Source organism: Aquarana catesbeiana, linkage group LG06, assembly GCF_042186555.1.
Source record: "Aquarana catesbeiana isolate 2022-GZ linkage group LG06, ASM4218655v1, whole genome shotgun sequence".
Lineage (NCBI taxonomy): Eukaryota > Metazoa > Chordata > Amphibia > Anura > Ranidae > Aquarana > Aquarana catesbeiana.
In genome coordinates, this window is record NC_133329.1 from 81,949,643 (window position 1) to 81,964,493 (window position 14,851).

General features: G+C 46.8%; 1 protein-coding gene across 1 annotated transcript in view; it reads left to right on the plus strand.

Moving 5' to 3' along the window:
• Positions 1-6,496: 6,496 nt before the first annotated feature.
• Positions 6,497-14,851, plus strand: part of FLCN (folliculin) — a 39,682-nt gene continuing 31,327 nt past the window's right edge. Inside the window, exons 1-2 of the mRNA XM_073636313.1 lie at positions 6,497-6,570; positions 8,719-9,010. Of these exons, the coding sequence (XP_073492414.1) occupies positions 8,768-9,010 (243 nt within the window). The 5' untranslated portion in view covers positions 6,497-6,570; positions 8,719-8,767. The remainder of the gene's footprint in view (positions 6,571-8,718; positions 9,011-14,851) is intronic.

Consider the following 14,851-nt stretch of genomic DNA (forward strand, 5'->3'; position numbering starts at 1 on the left):
TTTGGAAGGCATGAGATCAATGTGTGTAGTGTTGTGTGTTTTTTTTTTTTTTTAATACATAAATCTCAGGCTTTCCAGGGTAGAGGAGAGATGTGGGGTCTTATGGACCACAGATGTCTTCATAAAGAGGACCTGTCAAGCCTTATTTCTATCACAAGTGATGTTTACTTTTCTTGTGATAGGAATAAATGTGCTTTAAAAAAAAAAATTATAATTAAAGAGAACGTGTGTAATAAAAAAAAAAGTAATAAAATATTTAATCTTTAAAGCTCCCCTGTCCTTCCATGCTCACATGCAGAGGCGAACGCATATGTGTAGGACGCGCATGTGAACTGTGTTTGCACCACACATGAGGTATCGCCACGAATGTTATAAAGAGAGCAATAATTCTAGAACTAGACCTCTGTAACTCTAAACTGGTAACGTAAGAAGTTTGAAAGTGTCGCCTATGAAGATTAAGTACCGTAGTCTCCATTCCACGAGTGTGCGCACTTTTAAAGTGTGACAATTTGGGTATCTACTTACTTGGCATAACATTATCTTGTATATTTTACAAAAAAATTGAGTTTTTTTTTTTTTTTTTCATTAAAATTCCAAAGTATTTTTTTCCCCCAAAAAAACTGCATTTGAAAAACCGCTGTGCAAATACAGTGTGACACAAAAAATTGTAATGATCATCATTTTATTTTCTAGGGTCTCGGCTAAAAATAAATTTATATAGTTTGGGGGTTCGATGTAAATTTTTTAGCAAAAACAAAAAAAAATGCAGTTTTAAAAAAGTGTTCGCATAGGCCTGGCTTTCAAGTGGTTAAACAATCTTTGCACAAACGTTGTACAATCGGATTGGAATGGTCTGGTTGCACCATCTCTGATTCAGGTTGTTCAGAATGGACGACCTATAAATAATTCTGATTGAACCATCTCCCCGGAGGAGAACCTGCTGTGCACATTATGACAAATCTTCACACTGAGGGAACATGCCAGTGTTCCATCAGAATCGGTGACCCGTCAGATTAGGAAACGGAAGTGACGTTCTGTCAACTGCGCATGCGTCTACCGCTACCAGGTTGGCTCATCTGACAGAACACCTGCAATCAGAAGAAGGCGTCAGGAGACATCTTACTACACCCAGCTACGTCTTGAATTTAACAGTCATTTTATCAATAATGTGAGCGTATATAAATAAATGCAGTATAATGACATCTGTGATGCTGTTTTAATGTTACATTCTGAAAGAGGCTGGATGCCAGCAGTAGGAAGGTGGCGGAGGCCATGTTGGTACACCCCTCACTGCTCAGCACTAAACCTTTAGGCTTTCAAAATTAAACATGCATCACAGATATCAGTATACTATATTTATAGACACTCACTTTATTGCTAAAATTACTCCGAAATTCAAGATATAGCTGGGTGTAGTGAGATGTCTGCCGCCTTCTGACTGCAGACGTTCTGTCAGAAAGCCGCTACCCATCAGAATATGTAACGGAAGTGATGTTCTGGCATGGCCATCTTGGTACACCCGCACTTGTCCGCAGTAAGCCTACAGTCAGAAGGTGGCAAGCGGATATCTTTTTACACCCACTGAAGTTATGCATTTCACACTTAGTTGTACCAGTAAACTGAGCTTATATAGTCAAATACAGTATTTGGATGTCCGTGTGACTGTTTTGAAGTTGAATTTTAACCACTTGCTTACTGGGCACTTAAACCCCCCTCCTGCCCAGACCAATTTTCAGCTTTCAGCGCTGACGCACTTTGAATGACAATTGCGTGGTCATTCAACACTGTACCCAAATTAAATTTTTATCATTTTTTTCCCACAAATAGAGCTTTCTTTTGGTGGTATTTAATCACAGCTGGGGTTTTTATTTTTTGCTAAACAAACAAAAAAAGATGGAAATTTTTGAAAAAAAAAAAAATCATGTTTAATAGTTTGTTATAAAATTTTGCAAACAGGTAATTTTTCTCCTTCATTGATATGCGCTGATGAGGCGGCACTGGTGGTTACTGATAGGCTGCACTGATGGGCACGGATAGGCACAGATAAGGCGGAACTGATAGGCACAGTTAAGGCGGCACTGATAGGCACAGTTAAGGCGGCACTGATGGGGACAGATAAGGCGGTACTGATGGGCACAGATAAGGCGGTACTGATGGGCACAGATAAGGCGGCACTGATGGGCGCTGATGGGTGGCACGGATGGGTGGCACGGATAGGTACCACTGATGGGGGGGCACTGATGGGTGGCACTTATGGGCACTGGTAGGTGACACTGATGGGCACTGATAGGTGGCACTGATGTACAGCACTGTTGCACTGATGTGGGCGCTGATGGGTGGCACTGTGGGCACTGATGGATGGCACTGTGGGCACTGATGGATGTCACTGATGGGTGACGCTGGCGGGCACTGGTAGGCGGCACTGCTGCCTATTGCTTTGTGACAGAGGATCGCCGTGATCGGGACTGATGTCCCGATCACGGCCGCCGGTGATCGGGTTTTTTTTTCCTCCTCACGCTGTCAACGTGAGGAGGAAAAGTAGCCGATTACCGGCTCTGTTTACATCACATGGTCAGCTGTCATTGGCTGACAGCTGATCATGTGATAAGGGGTCGGGACCGACCCCTTACTCTGATCTGTGATCAGGCGAGTCTCCCTGCAGGGGGTGCGCAGGCCGCTCGTGCACGGGACAACGTCAATAGACGTAGTCCCGGCAATTTAGATCCGCGCTGTTGCCGTCATTTGGCAATGGCCCGGATCTGAAGGGGTTAAAAGCATCGGCAAGCCTGCTGATCTCACAGGTTTGCTAATCTGACAGAACACTGCTGCTTTTAAAATTCCACATCAAAACAGTTTGACGGATTTCTAAATACTGTATTTCACAATATAAACTCTCAGTTTACTGGTAAAAATAAGTGTGAAATGCAAGACTCCAGTGGGTGTAAAAAGATGTCCGCTTGCCGACTTCGGACTGTAGGCTTACTGCGGACGAGTGCGGGTGTACCATGATGGCCACGACAGAACGTCACTAAGGTTGCATTTTCTGATAAGTAGCAGCTTTCTGATAGAATACAGGTGTTCTGTCAGATTAGGAAACCTGGAAGCGGTGGACGCATGCGCAGCTGACGGAATGTCACTTCCGTTACCTAATCTGACGAGTTGGCGATTCTGACGGAACACTGGGCCGCTCCTGGCGTTGTCGGATCTCATTACTGACCAGACTCCCCGGCACCCACGGTGGTTCCCAGGCTCTCCCATTTCACTGGGAAGCGTCTTACCCAGGGAGAGCAGGAGGAACTCAAGGAAAACTAATCCCCGATCCCTCCTGCAATAAATGACCCCAGAATTGAGGTGTATTACCTCACTTTTGGGGTTAAGATGCAGGTCTGCGAGCACAATCTGTGCTTGCATAGCTGCATTGGAGGGCAGGGGGAGATATTGAGGGTCTAATAGACCCCTAAAGGTAGAGGAAGTAAAGACCGCTCCAGGTGAGGCATTCCCGTTTAACCCCCTCTCTGAACAAATGGGTGCCGGTCCAGTCCGTGATCCAAGCAATCCAAGTGTAAGCAAACAGGGGTTAACCGCACTCCAATCTTTAGAAAAAGTAGAGCTCTAATAGAGACTAAAATACAAACATCACAGACCCAGAGCACAAGATGACAGTGACAATGGTTAACGCGTTCCACGCAGAATATGCTTAATCATAACACGGATATACCTGTCATGATCGCCCTTAAAGCGGAGTTCCACCCAAAAATAGAACTTTCGCTTTAAGTACTCCTCGCCCCCTGACATGCCACAATTGGCATGTCATTTTTTTTGGGGGGGGGGTGGCTGGGTACCTGGTTTGGAGTGGGACTTCCTGTCCCACTTTCTCCTTCCGGGCTTCTAACCACCTAGGCCAGTGATGGTGAACCTTGGAACCCCAGATGTTTTGGAACTACATTTCCCATGATGCTCATGCACTCTGCAGTGTAATTGAGCATCGTGGGAAATGTTGTTCTAAAACATCACTGGCCTAGGCGATTCCTAGGCGGCCCCTCCCTCCCGGCAACGTTCTGCGACACGTAACAAGTCCCAGAACATTGCCTGACCATTGACGGGGCGCAGCGCGGCTCGCGCCCAGCTGTGAAACCGCAAACTGTCACAGCCGGGCGCCCCCACTCACAATGTCGGCGCCGGCGGAGAGGAGGGGGAGAGAACGGAGGCTTCGGGCGGCCGCATCGCTGGACCGTGGGACAGGTGAGTGTTTGTTTATTAAAAGTCAGCAGCTATACTTTTTGTAGCTTCTGACTTTTTAATAAACTAACAAAACAGTGGAACTCCGCTTTAAATACTTTCAAGTTCAGCTGAATACAATCAGGTGGTCCCTCTGTCTACCTAGTATAGGCGTGTGCCGGGTGTGAATGGGCACACCCTAATCACCCTGTTTGGCGCAGATTCCTCCTGTTTAAACCCCTGATATTTCACCCAAACCCCCTGATGGGGCTCCTAAACAATTTGTAAAAAAAAGAATTTTTAAAAAAAAAAGAAAAATGAAATAATAAACATTAAAAAATACTGACACCACCCACTGCTCTACTGACACCATCAGTATATTTACACTCTAATAGACCCCTGATGTCTCCATAATGAGTACTTGGTACCTGCCCATTTTAACACATAGGGGGCTTCTTAGTCCCCTTGTGATATCAATGAAGTAAAATAAATAAATATATAAATATATACACACACTATATTGCCAAAAGTATTGGGACGCCTGCCTTTACACACACATGAATTTTAATGGCATCCCAGTCTTAGTCCGTAGGGTTCAATATTGAGTTGGCCCACCCTTTGCAGCTATAACAGCTTCAACTCTTCTGTGAAGGCTGTCCACAAGGTTTAGGAGTGTGTCTATGGGTATGTTTGACCATTCTTCCAGAAGTGCATTTGTGAGGTCAGGCACTGATGTGGATGAGAAGGCCTGGCTCGCAGTCTCCACTCTAATTTATCCCAAAGGTGTTCTATCGGGTTGAAGTCAGGACTCTGTGCAGGCCAGTCAAGTTCCTCCACCCCAGACTCGCTCATCCATGTCTTTATGGACCTTGCTTTGTGCACTGGTGCGCAGTCATGTTGCAACAGGAAGGGGTCATCCCCAAATTGTTCCCACAAAGTTGGGAGCATGAAATTGTCCAAAATGTCTTGGTATGCTGACGCCTTAAGATGCCACTTCACTGGAACTAAGGGGCCAAACCCAACCCTTGAAAAACAACCCCACACCATAATCCCCCCTCCACCAAATGATTTAGACCAGAGCACAAAGAAAGGTCCATATAGACATGGATGAGTTTGGGGTGGAGGAACTTGACTGGCCTGCACAGAGTCCTGACCTCAACCCAGTAGAACACCTTTTATGATGAATTAGAGTGGAGACTGTGAGCCAGGTCTTCTCGTCCAACATCAGTGCCTGACCTCACAAATGCACTTCTGGAAGAATGGTCAAACATCCCCATAGACACACTCCTAAACCTTATGGACAGCCTTCCCAGAAGAGTTGAAGCTGTTATAGCTGCAAAGGGTGGGCCAACTCAATATTGAACCCTACGGACTAAGACTGGGATGCCATTAATGTTCATGTGTGTGTAAAGGCAGGTGTCCCAATACTTTTGACAATATTATATCTATATATATATTTTTTTTTTTTTAAACATTTAAAGCACTCTCATCACCCCCCATAAAAAAGCGCAGCATGTGTATGTAAATATCAATTTCGACATACGTGTTAGATGTGAAATCGTTGCGATCTTACCAAACAATTGGGTAACATGTCGTGTTTGCTGTAAAATTCATTTTAGTATACTTTTCCCTAAAACTATTGTTTGGTAAATATCTGGGCAAATATCGAGCAAAGTACAAAATTGACACTGCCACCATTTTATTCACCAGGGTCTCTGCTTTCAGAAAATATATACTTTTTGGTTTACACTAATTCAGTAATTTAATCATTGCTCCGGTAGACAAATGGTTACACTTCAGCATTTAATAAACAAGATGGCAATTTCTCCTCCACTAAGCCCCGAAGGGTCATCTTCTCATTCAGTGTCAAGTCATCTACATCTAGGCAGAAAGCCAGACTTTTATGTTTTTTTAAGAACCAGCTTTTTCGTTATACTTTTTCATAACTCCCCCCCCCCCATAATGTTAATGGTACGGTCCAGAAGTTGCATAACACATGTGACAGGACGATACCACCTTACACACTTGGGAGGGGGGAAATTGAGCTCTGAATCAGAAGACTTGTCCCGTGACATACACTCCGGCTTATACCATTCTCTCCGGACCGATGGGGGGAGCCACAGAGCCCTTCTGTTAAACCTCTCATCGGTTTTCTCGAATATAAGAGTAGCAATTTATTTTATTGTCATGAAACTGAAAGTATGTAAGAGAGGTAGATTTGTATCTCTATTGGTATTTGGGATTTTTTTTGTAAGGACTGAACCCCCCCCCCCGCTGTATAGGATCCATGTGATCGCCCAGTGAGAAGGAAGTCAGGGAATGTCATGTGATGTAAACATGGAGAGCTGACAGGTGGGTCTGTGTGGGGTCTGTGTGCTGGGGGAGAGCTGGGAGGGGGCACAATGGGGGCTGGAGCGGTAGTTGGATAATAGGGTGCTGGGGTAGTTGAGGGCATAATGGGGGGCTTGGGAGATAGAGGGATAATGAGGCGTTGAGTTAGTGAGGGGGTATAAAGTGTGGGATGGGGGATGATGGTGTGGTGGGGGGTATAATAGGGGGATGAGGTGTAATGGGGGTTGGGATTGTAGGGCGGTTGATGGGGGGTGATGGAGGGTTGGGATGGTAGGGATGGGGGGTTGTGATGATAAGGGGGGTGATGGAGGGTTGGGATGATAGGGGGTGGTGGTGGAGGGTTGGGATGATAGGGGGGTGGAGGGTTGGGATGATAGGGGGGCTCGTGGAGGGTTGGGATGATAGGGGGGGTGGAGGGTTGGGATGATAGGGGGGTTGGGATGATAGGGGGGCTCGTGGAGGGTTGGGATGATAGGGGGGTTGGGATGATAGGGGGGCTGGTGGAAGGTTGGGATGATAGGGGGGCTGGTGGAAGGTTGGGATGATAGGGGGGCTGGTGGAAGGTTGGGATGATAGGGGGGCTGGTGGAAGGTTGGGATGATAGGGGGGCTGGTGGAGGGTTGGGATGATAGGGGGGTGGAGGGTTGGGATGATAGGGGGGCTGGTGGAGGGTTGGGATGATAGGGGGGCTGGTGGAGGGTTGGGATGATAGGGGGGTTGGGATGATAGGGGGGCTGGTGGAGGGTTGGGATGATAGGGGGGTTGGGATGATAGGGGGGCTGGTGGAGGGTTGGGATGATAGGGGGGTTGGGATGATAGGGGGGCTTGTGGAAGGTTGGGATGATAGGGGAGTTGGGATGATAGGGGGGGTGGAGGGTTGGGATGATAGGGGGGCTGGTGGAGGGTTGGGATGAAAGGGGGGTTGGGATGATAGGGGGGGTGGTGGAGGGTTGGGATGATGGGGGGGTGGAGGGTTGGGATGATAGGGGGGGTGATGGAGGGTTGGGATGATAGGGGGGTGATGGAGGGTTGGGATGATAGAGGGGGATGGTGGAGGGTTGGAATGATAGGGGGGGATGATGGAGGGTTGGGATGATAGAGGGGGGGTGATGGAGGGTTGGGATGATAGAGGGGGGTGATGGAGGGTTGAAATTAAGGATTAGCTCCGGCGTGTTCGCATGCTGCACGTGCCGAGCCTGCCATGAAGTCGGCATGGCGCAGCGTCAATCAAAGGTAGTGAGACATTTCCTGATGCGCGGCTGCAGAGATCGGGAAATGTCTCACTGCTTGTGATTAGTGCTGCGCCGTGCCGACTTCTTGGCAGGCTCGGCACGTGCAGCATGCGAACACGCTGGAGCTCATCCTTAGTTGGGATGATAGGGGGGGGTGATGGAGGGTTGGGATGATAGGGGGGGGTGATGGAGGGTTGGGATGATAGGGGGGGGTGATGGAGGGTTGGGATGATAGGGGGGGTTTTGGGAGGGTTGGGATAATAGGGGGGATTGTGGAGGGTTGGGATGATAGGGGGGGTTTTGGGAGGGTTGAGGTGGTAGCGTCTAATGGGGGGTTGAGCTGTTGGGAGGTGTAATAGGGGATGATGGATGGTAGGGGGGTATAAAGGGGGGTTGGTAGAATCTTTCAGGGGGGCACTTTATTCCAGTGACAACTAAGGGTTCATTTAGAATTGTGGTTGGGGGCAGTAAAAGCAGGTGGTTGAGCTGCGTTTTTATTGCCCACTCCCCCTTAAGCTGAGCTACAAAGGCAGCCAGACAGAGGTGTACACATGCCCTCTGTTGTGTTTGGCGGGGGGCATTACTGTGCTGTAACTTCATGCAATGCACACAGTTGTGGCAGAGTGGTGCAGCATTTTCGGGAATAAAGTACATGGTGTGAAGGCAACATATTGTCTCCTCTCTGCCTGTCAAACACCTCCTGAAAAGCAATCCACCTCAGATCGCAATAACAGCCGCACATCTAAACATACCTCAAGGACTCATTCTCAGGGGCATTTAGATGGGCACAAAACTTTACACTGCACTAATCTAAATGCAGCATTTTTTTCTGCCTGTGTGAATGAGCCTAAGGAAGAGCTTGTATTTAATGTTTGTATTTGTCTGCTGACTTCCTTCCTATGATCCCCCCCCCTAGATCTTTTGAAGCCGGCACTTTGTAGGTTGCTGGATTCCGAGCAGTGGAAATGAACGCCATCGTAGCTCTATGCCACTTCTGTGAACTCCATGGACCGCGCACCCTTTTCTGTACAGAGGCCCTGCACTCTCCCATCCCCCAGGGAGCCGGCTGCGGGGACAGCTTGGGGGAGCAGGTGGAGGAGGAGGAAGGGGGGATCCAGATGAGCAGCAGAATCCGGTCACACAGCCCCGCGGATGGAGCGAGCGCAGGATCCAACAGCCCGAGGCTGAGGAAGTCTGAAATGTGTGAAGTGAGTAACAATAAAGCAAATCTGGACCTCTACTATGGGAAGTATAGAAAATAAGCCTTTCCTAAGAGAAATACAACTGATGGCTGAAAATGCTAGTTCCCTGGCTGTCTCTGGCTCCAGTACTTTTCATCACTGATGAAGAACCAGCACACAGCAGGTGAAGTCTGATCCTTCTACTTGTTCTGGATCTGTGGCTCTGAGCTTAAACCTCAACTTCAGGAAAACTGCTAATACAGAGATGTTACATATTACCCCTTGAAATTTTCCACATTTTGTCATGTTCTAACCAAAAACATAAATGTATTTTATTGGGATTTTATGTGATCGACCAACACAAAGTGGCACATAATTGTGAAGTGGAAGGAAAATGATAAATGGTTTTCAAAATATTTTACAAATAAATATCTGAAAAGTGTGGGGTGCATTTGTATTCAGCCCCCTTTACTCTGATACCCCTAACTAAAATCTAGTAGAACCAATTGTATTCAGAAGTCAGCTAATTAATAAATAGAGTCCACCTGTGTGTAATTTAATCTCAGTATAAATACAGCTGTTCTGTGAAGCCCTCAGAAGTTTGTTAGAGAACCATAGTGAACAAACAACATCATGAAGGCCAAGGAACACGTCAGACAGGTCAGGGATAAAGTTGTGGTGAGGATTAAAGCAGGGTCAGGTTATAAAAAAATATCCCAAGCTTTGAACATCTCACAGAGCACTGTTCAATCCATCATCCGAAAATGGAAAGAGTATGGCACAACTGCAAACCTACCAAGACATGGCCGTCCACCTAAACTGACAGGCCGGGCAAGGAGACCATTAATCAGAGAAGCAGCCAAGAGGCCCATGGTAACTCTGGAGGAGCTGCAGAGATCCACAGCTCAGGTGGGAGAATCTGTCCACAGGACAACTATAATGTCGTGCACTCCACAAATCTGACCTTTATGGAAGAGTGGCAAGAAGAAAACCTTAAGAAATCCTGTTTGCAGTTTGCTAGAAGCCATGTGGGGGGGGGACACAGCAAACATGTAGAAGAAGGTGCTCTGGTCAGATGAGACCAAAATTGAAGTATTTGGCCTAAAAGAAAAACTAACACTGCACATCACCTTGAACACACCATCCCCACTGTGAAGCATGGTGGTGGCAGCATCATGTTGTGGGGACGCTTTTCTTTAGTAGGGTCACAGAAGCTGGTCAGAGTTGATGGGAAGATGGATGGAGCCAAATACAGGGCAATCTTAAAAGAAAACCTGTTAGAGTCTGCAAAAGACATGACTGGGGCGGAGGTTCACCTTCCAGCAGGACAACGACCCTAAATATACAGCCAGAGCTACAATGGAATGGTTTAGATCAAAGTATATTCATGTGTTAGAATGGCCCAGTCAAAGTCCAGACCTAAATCTAATTGAGAATCTGTGGCAAGACTTGAAAATTGCTGTTCACAGACACTCTCCATCCAATCTGACAGAGGCTTGAGCTATTTTGCAAAGAAGAATGGGCAAAAATGTCACTCTCTAGATGTGCAAAGCTGGTAGAGACATCCCCAAAAAGACTTGCAGCTGTAATTGCAGAGAAAGTTGGTTCTACAAAGTATTGACTCAGGGGGGCGGAATACAAATGTACCCCACACTTTGCACATATTTATTTGTAAACAATTTTGAAAACCATTTATTATTTTCCTTCCACTTCACAATTATGTGCCACTTTGTGTTGATCTATCACAGGGATATGCAATTATTGGACCTACAGCTATTGCAGAACTACAAGTTCCATGAGGCATAGCAAGACTCTGACAGCCACAAGCATGACACTCAGAGTCAGAGGCATGATGGGACTTGTAGTTTTGCAACAGCTGGAGGTCCGCTAATTGCCTATCCCTTGTCTATCACATAAAATCCCAATAAAATATTTACCTTTTTGGTTGCAACATGACAAAATGTGGAAAATGTCAAGGGGTATGAATACTTTTTCAAGGCACTGTATATGAGAGGTGTTTTACCTGCCAAAGGATTTGCATCGGTGTCCATCCAGTTTTGCGATTTACACAGCTTTGCCACATAATACAACCCTGTCTGGCAGGGTAATGGACCTGATTTTTTTTTTCTGCTGCAGTTCGGTAACACTTAGGCTGCATTTACACCTGAGCGTCGCGTTTTTGAGCGTTGTTCGGGTATTTTGTTGCACGGTTTTATACATTGTTTTTAACATGTTTTTGAGCTCCCCCCAGCAAAGTTCCCCTCCATGTTGAGGTGACCTGCTATTGTTCAGGTGGGGGGGCCGCTCACTCATCCCCTCCTCGCCTGCCGGGCTGCTTGCTCAAGTAAGGGTCTTTTATGGATTTTGAGGGGGGGCCCATGCCATTTTTTTGGTGTGCAGTTCCCTTTAAATTCCATATCAGACTGAAAGTCCTGATATGTATATATTAGGAGGAACACAATGCATATTTTTTTTTGGCTTGGGATCCTCCTTACCTTCTTGCTGCCCATGCTATAGCTGAAAGACAGCTGCAGCGTGGGCCTTAATTGCTGGGAGGACGTCCTCCCAAGCAAGCGGCACGCTCTGTGATCACCAAGTCTATGTCAGTGTGAGGGGGGAAAAAAAAGCCGATCACCGGCTTCTGTCAGAGGGACATTGGTCCCTCACTCAGAAAGCCGCTGCTGTGCCCACCAGTGTCACCTGCCAGTGCCCACTGTGCCACCTACCAGTGCCCATAGTGCCACCCATCAATGCCCACCAGTGCTGCCAATCAATGCCCATCAGTGTCTAATAATCAGTGCCACAGATCAGTGCTGCCCATCAGTGCCGCCTTATCAGTGCCCATTAGTGCCGCCTTATCAGTGCCCATCAGTGCAGCCTCATCAGCGCACATCAGTGAAGGAGAAAAATTACCTGTTTTCAAAATTTTATAACAAACTATGAAACAGTTTTTTTTGTTTTTATTCAAAATTTCGGTCCCTTTTTGTTTTTTATTTAGCAAAAAATAAAAAACCCAGCAGCAATTAAATACCACCAAAAGAAAGCTCTATTTGTGTGAAAAAAATGATAAAAATTTCATTTGGGTAAACTGTAGCATGACCGCGCAATTGTCATTCAAAGAGTGACAGCGCTGAAAGCTGAAAATTGGTCTGGGCAGGAAGGGGGGTTTAAGTGCCCAGTAAGCAAGTGGTTAAAATCCATACCAAATGTATTTGTTTATTTTTTAATGCCGGCTCTTTTGTTTGCTTTCTGCTAGCAACAGGGAATCCCCTGCTGACAACAGGGATGACTCATTGTTGTTAGGACGCTGGCGGCTGCCGGCTTCTTAACAACTGATGAATCATCCCTGCTGCTGACAGCAGGGATGATTCACTGGTTGTTGGGTCATCAGTGAGTGCCGGCTCCTAACAACCAGCACAAAACACTCCAAAACGCATGACAACGCTCAAATTGTGCATTTCAAGGCATTGCGTTGATATCATGTGACATGAAAATCTGGAATTGCCACCTTTTTTTAATATTTAGGGTTTCTGCTTTCAGAAAAAAAAAAAAAAAAAAAATATATATATATATATATATATATATATATATATATATATATATATATATATATGTGTGTATATATATATATATATGTGTATGTCTTGGGTGGGGGGTTTTGGGTAATCATCAGGCCTAAAATGAGGTTTAAAATGTGTGCAAAAATGCTCTGGCAGTGAATAGGTTAAAACGGGACCTTCTAAAAGCAGGAAAAAGTGATCTGGGAAGTATAAAAGCTGTTAATACTTTTCAGATGACTTTTTTCCTGTGTGTAGAAAAGGTAAATGCAGGAGTGCCTGGGTGAATGGGGCCCAAGGACTGGTGAGCTGAAAGAGGTTGTAAAGTCAGAAGGTTTTTTAACTTAAAGCGGAGTTCCATCCAAAATTGAACTTCCGCAGTTCGGATTCCTCCCTCCCCTTCGGTGTCACATTTGGCACCTTTCAGGGGGGAAGGGGGAGCAGATACTTGTCTAATACAGGTATCTAGTCCCACTTCCAGTGAAAGATTGCTGCAGTAGCCGCGGCGATCTACGCCATGTCCGCCCCCCTCCTCTGTCCCTCCTCCGCTGTCTTCTGGGAGACATACAGGTCCCAGAAGACAGCGGGACCAATCAGAACGTGCAGTAGGGAACCAGGCTGTGAAGCTGCAAGGCTGAACTTCCTGATTCCCTTACCAGCAATGCCGGCGCTTCCACCCGGAGCCGAGGGACGGGTCGGGTTTGGGTGAGGACATCACGGGCGCCGTGGACAGGTAAGTGTCCTTATTTTAAAAGTCAGCAGCTGCAGTATTTGTAGCTGCTGACTTTTTTTTTTTCAGGCAGAACTCCGCTTTAAAGTGTTTAAGGTAAAAAAAAGTTTTTCTACAGCTCCCTCTGATATATAACAGTAAGCTCCCCAGTGCATATCATTTATAAAAATATGCGGTATAATAGCTTACTTCAGAGCGCCGTTCAGCGCTCACGTGACTGCCCGCCGGTCTCCTCTCCCGGTGCGATAGCTGCAGGGGGAGGTGCTGGGAAACCCCCTCTGACATCAGACAAGAGGAGGGGAGGAGACCGGCGGGCAGTCAAGTGAGCACCCAACGGCGCTCTGAAGTAAGCTATTATATCGCATATTTTTATAAATGACATGCACTGTGGAGCTTACTGTTCTATAGCAGAGGAAACTATAAAAAAGAAAAGTTTTTTAGGGGAGGATTGGGGAGCTGACACTCAGAGAGGGGAGGGGGGAGAGGACAGGGGGAGACACAGACACAGGAGAGCAGGCTGCGGATGATAGAGACACGTACGGATGACTCCGGTGTCAGAGCTCAGCAGCCCTGATAGATCGGAGTCAGCGCAGAGAGGGGAGGGTAGAAACTGGCAGGATCAGCCAGGTATTACGGGCCAAATGACACAGCACAAGCACTATGCTGTATAATGTGCGTTAAGGGAACAGGATTACAATTTTTTGGGGGTTAAACACTTTAATGCATTAAAGTGGTTGTAAACCCTTTGTAACAATTCCCAAAAAAAAACAAAACCTACAAGATAAAGGCATAATGAGCTAGTATGCATAGCATACTAGCTCATTATGAATTACTTACCTGAGATCGAAGGCCCCACAGCCGTCCTCCTCTCCCCCTGCGGCCGGCGACATCTCTCCCGGGGCTTACTTCCGGGTATCGCGGCTCCGGCACTGTGATTGGCCGGAGCCGTGATGGCATCCCGCGCGGGTGCCGCCGGGCACAGTACAACGGCACGTACGTGCCGTTGCTTCAGTTTGCTTTAGTGCGGCACATGCAAATACAGTGATATCTCCTAAACCATGCAGGTTTAGGCAATATCTAGTGTAGCTGCAGGCAAGCCTAATTATAGGCTTGCCTGTAGTTTAAAGTGGCTGTAAAGGGTTTACAACCACTTTAAGATAAAAAGCCTTCTGTGTGCAGCAGCTCTCCTAATACTTACCTGAGCCCCATCTCTGTCCAGCGATATCCATGAGTGTCTCAGCCATCCGGGACTCTCCCTCCTGATTGGCTGAGACACAGCAGCAACGCCATTGGCTCCTGCTGCTGTCAGTCAGTTAGCCATTTAGGAGTGTGAGGGGGCGGGGCGGGGCCGAACCGCAGTTCTGTGTCTGAATGGACACACGGAGCTGCAGCTCAGCTTGGGTGCCCCCATAGCAAGCTGCTTGCTGTGGGGACACTCAACAGGAGGGAGGGACCAGGAACAGCGAAGAGGGACCTGAGAAGAGGAGGATCTGGGCTGCTCTGTGCATATCCACTACAACAGAGTAGGTAAGTATAACATGTTTGTTATTTTTATAGGAAAAAAAACGAGACTTTACCATA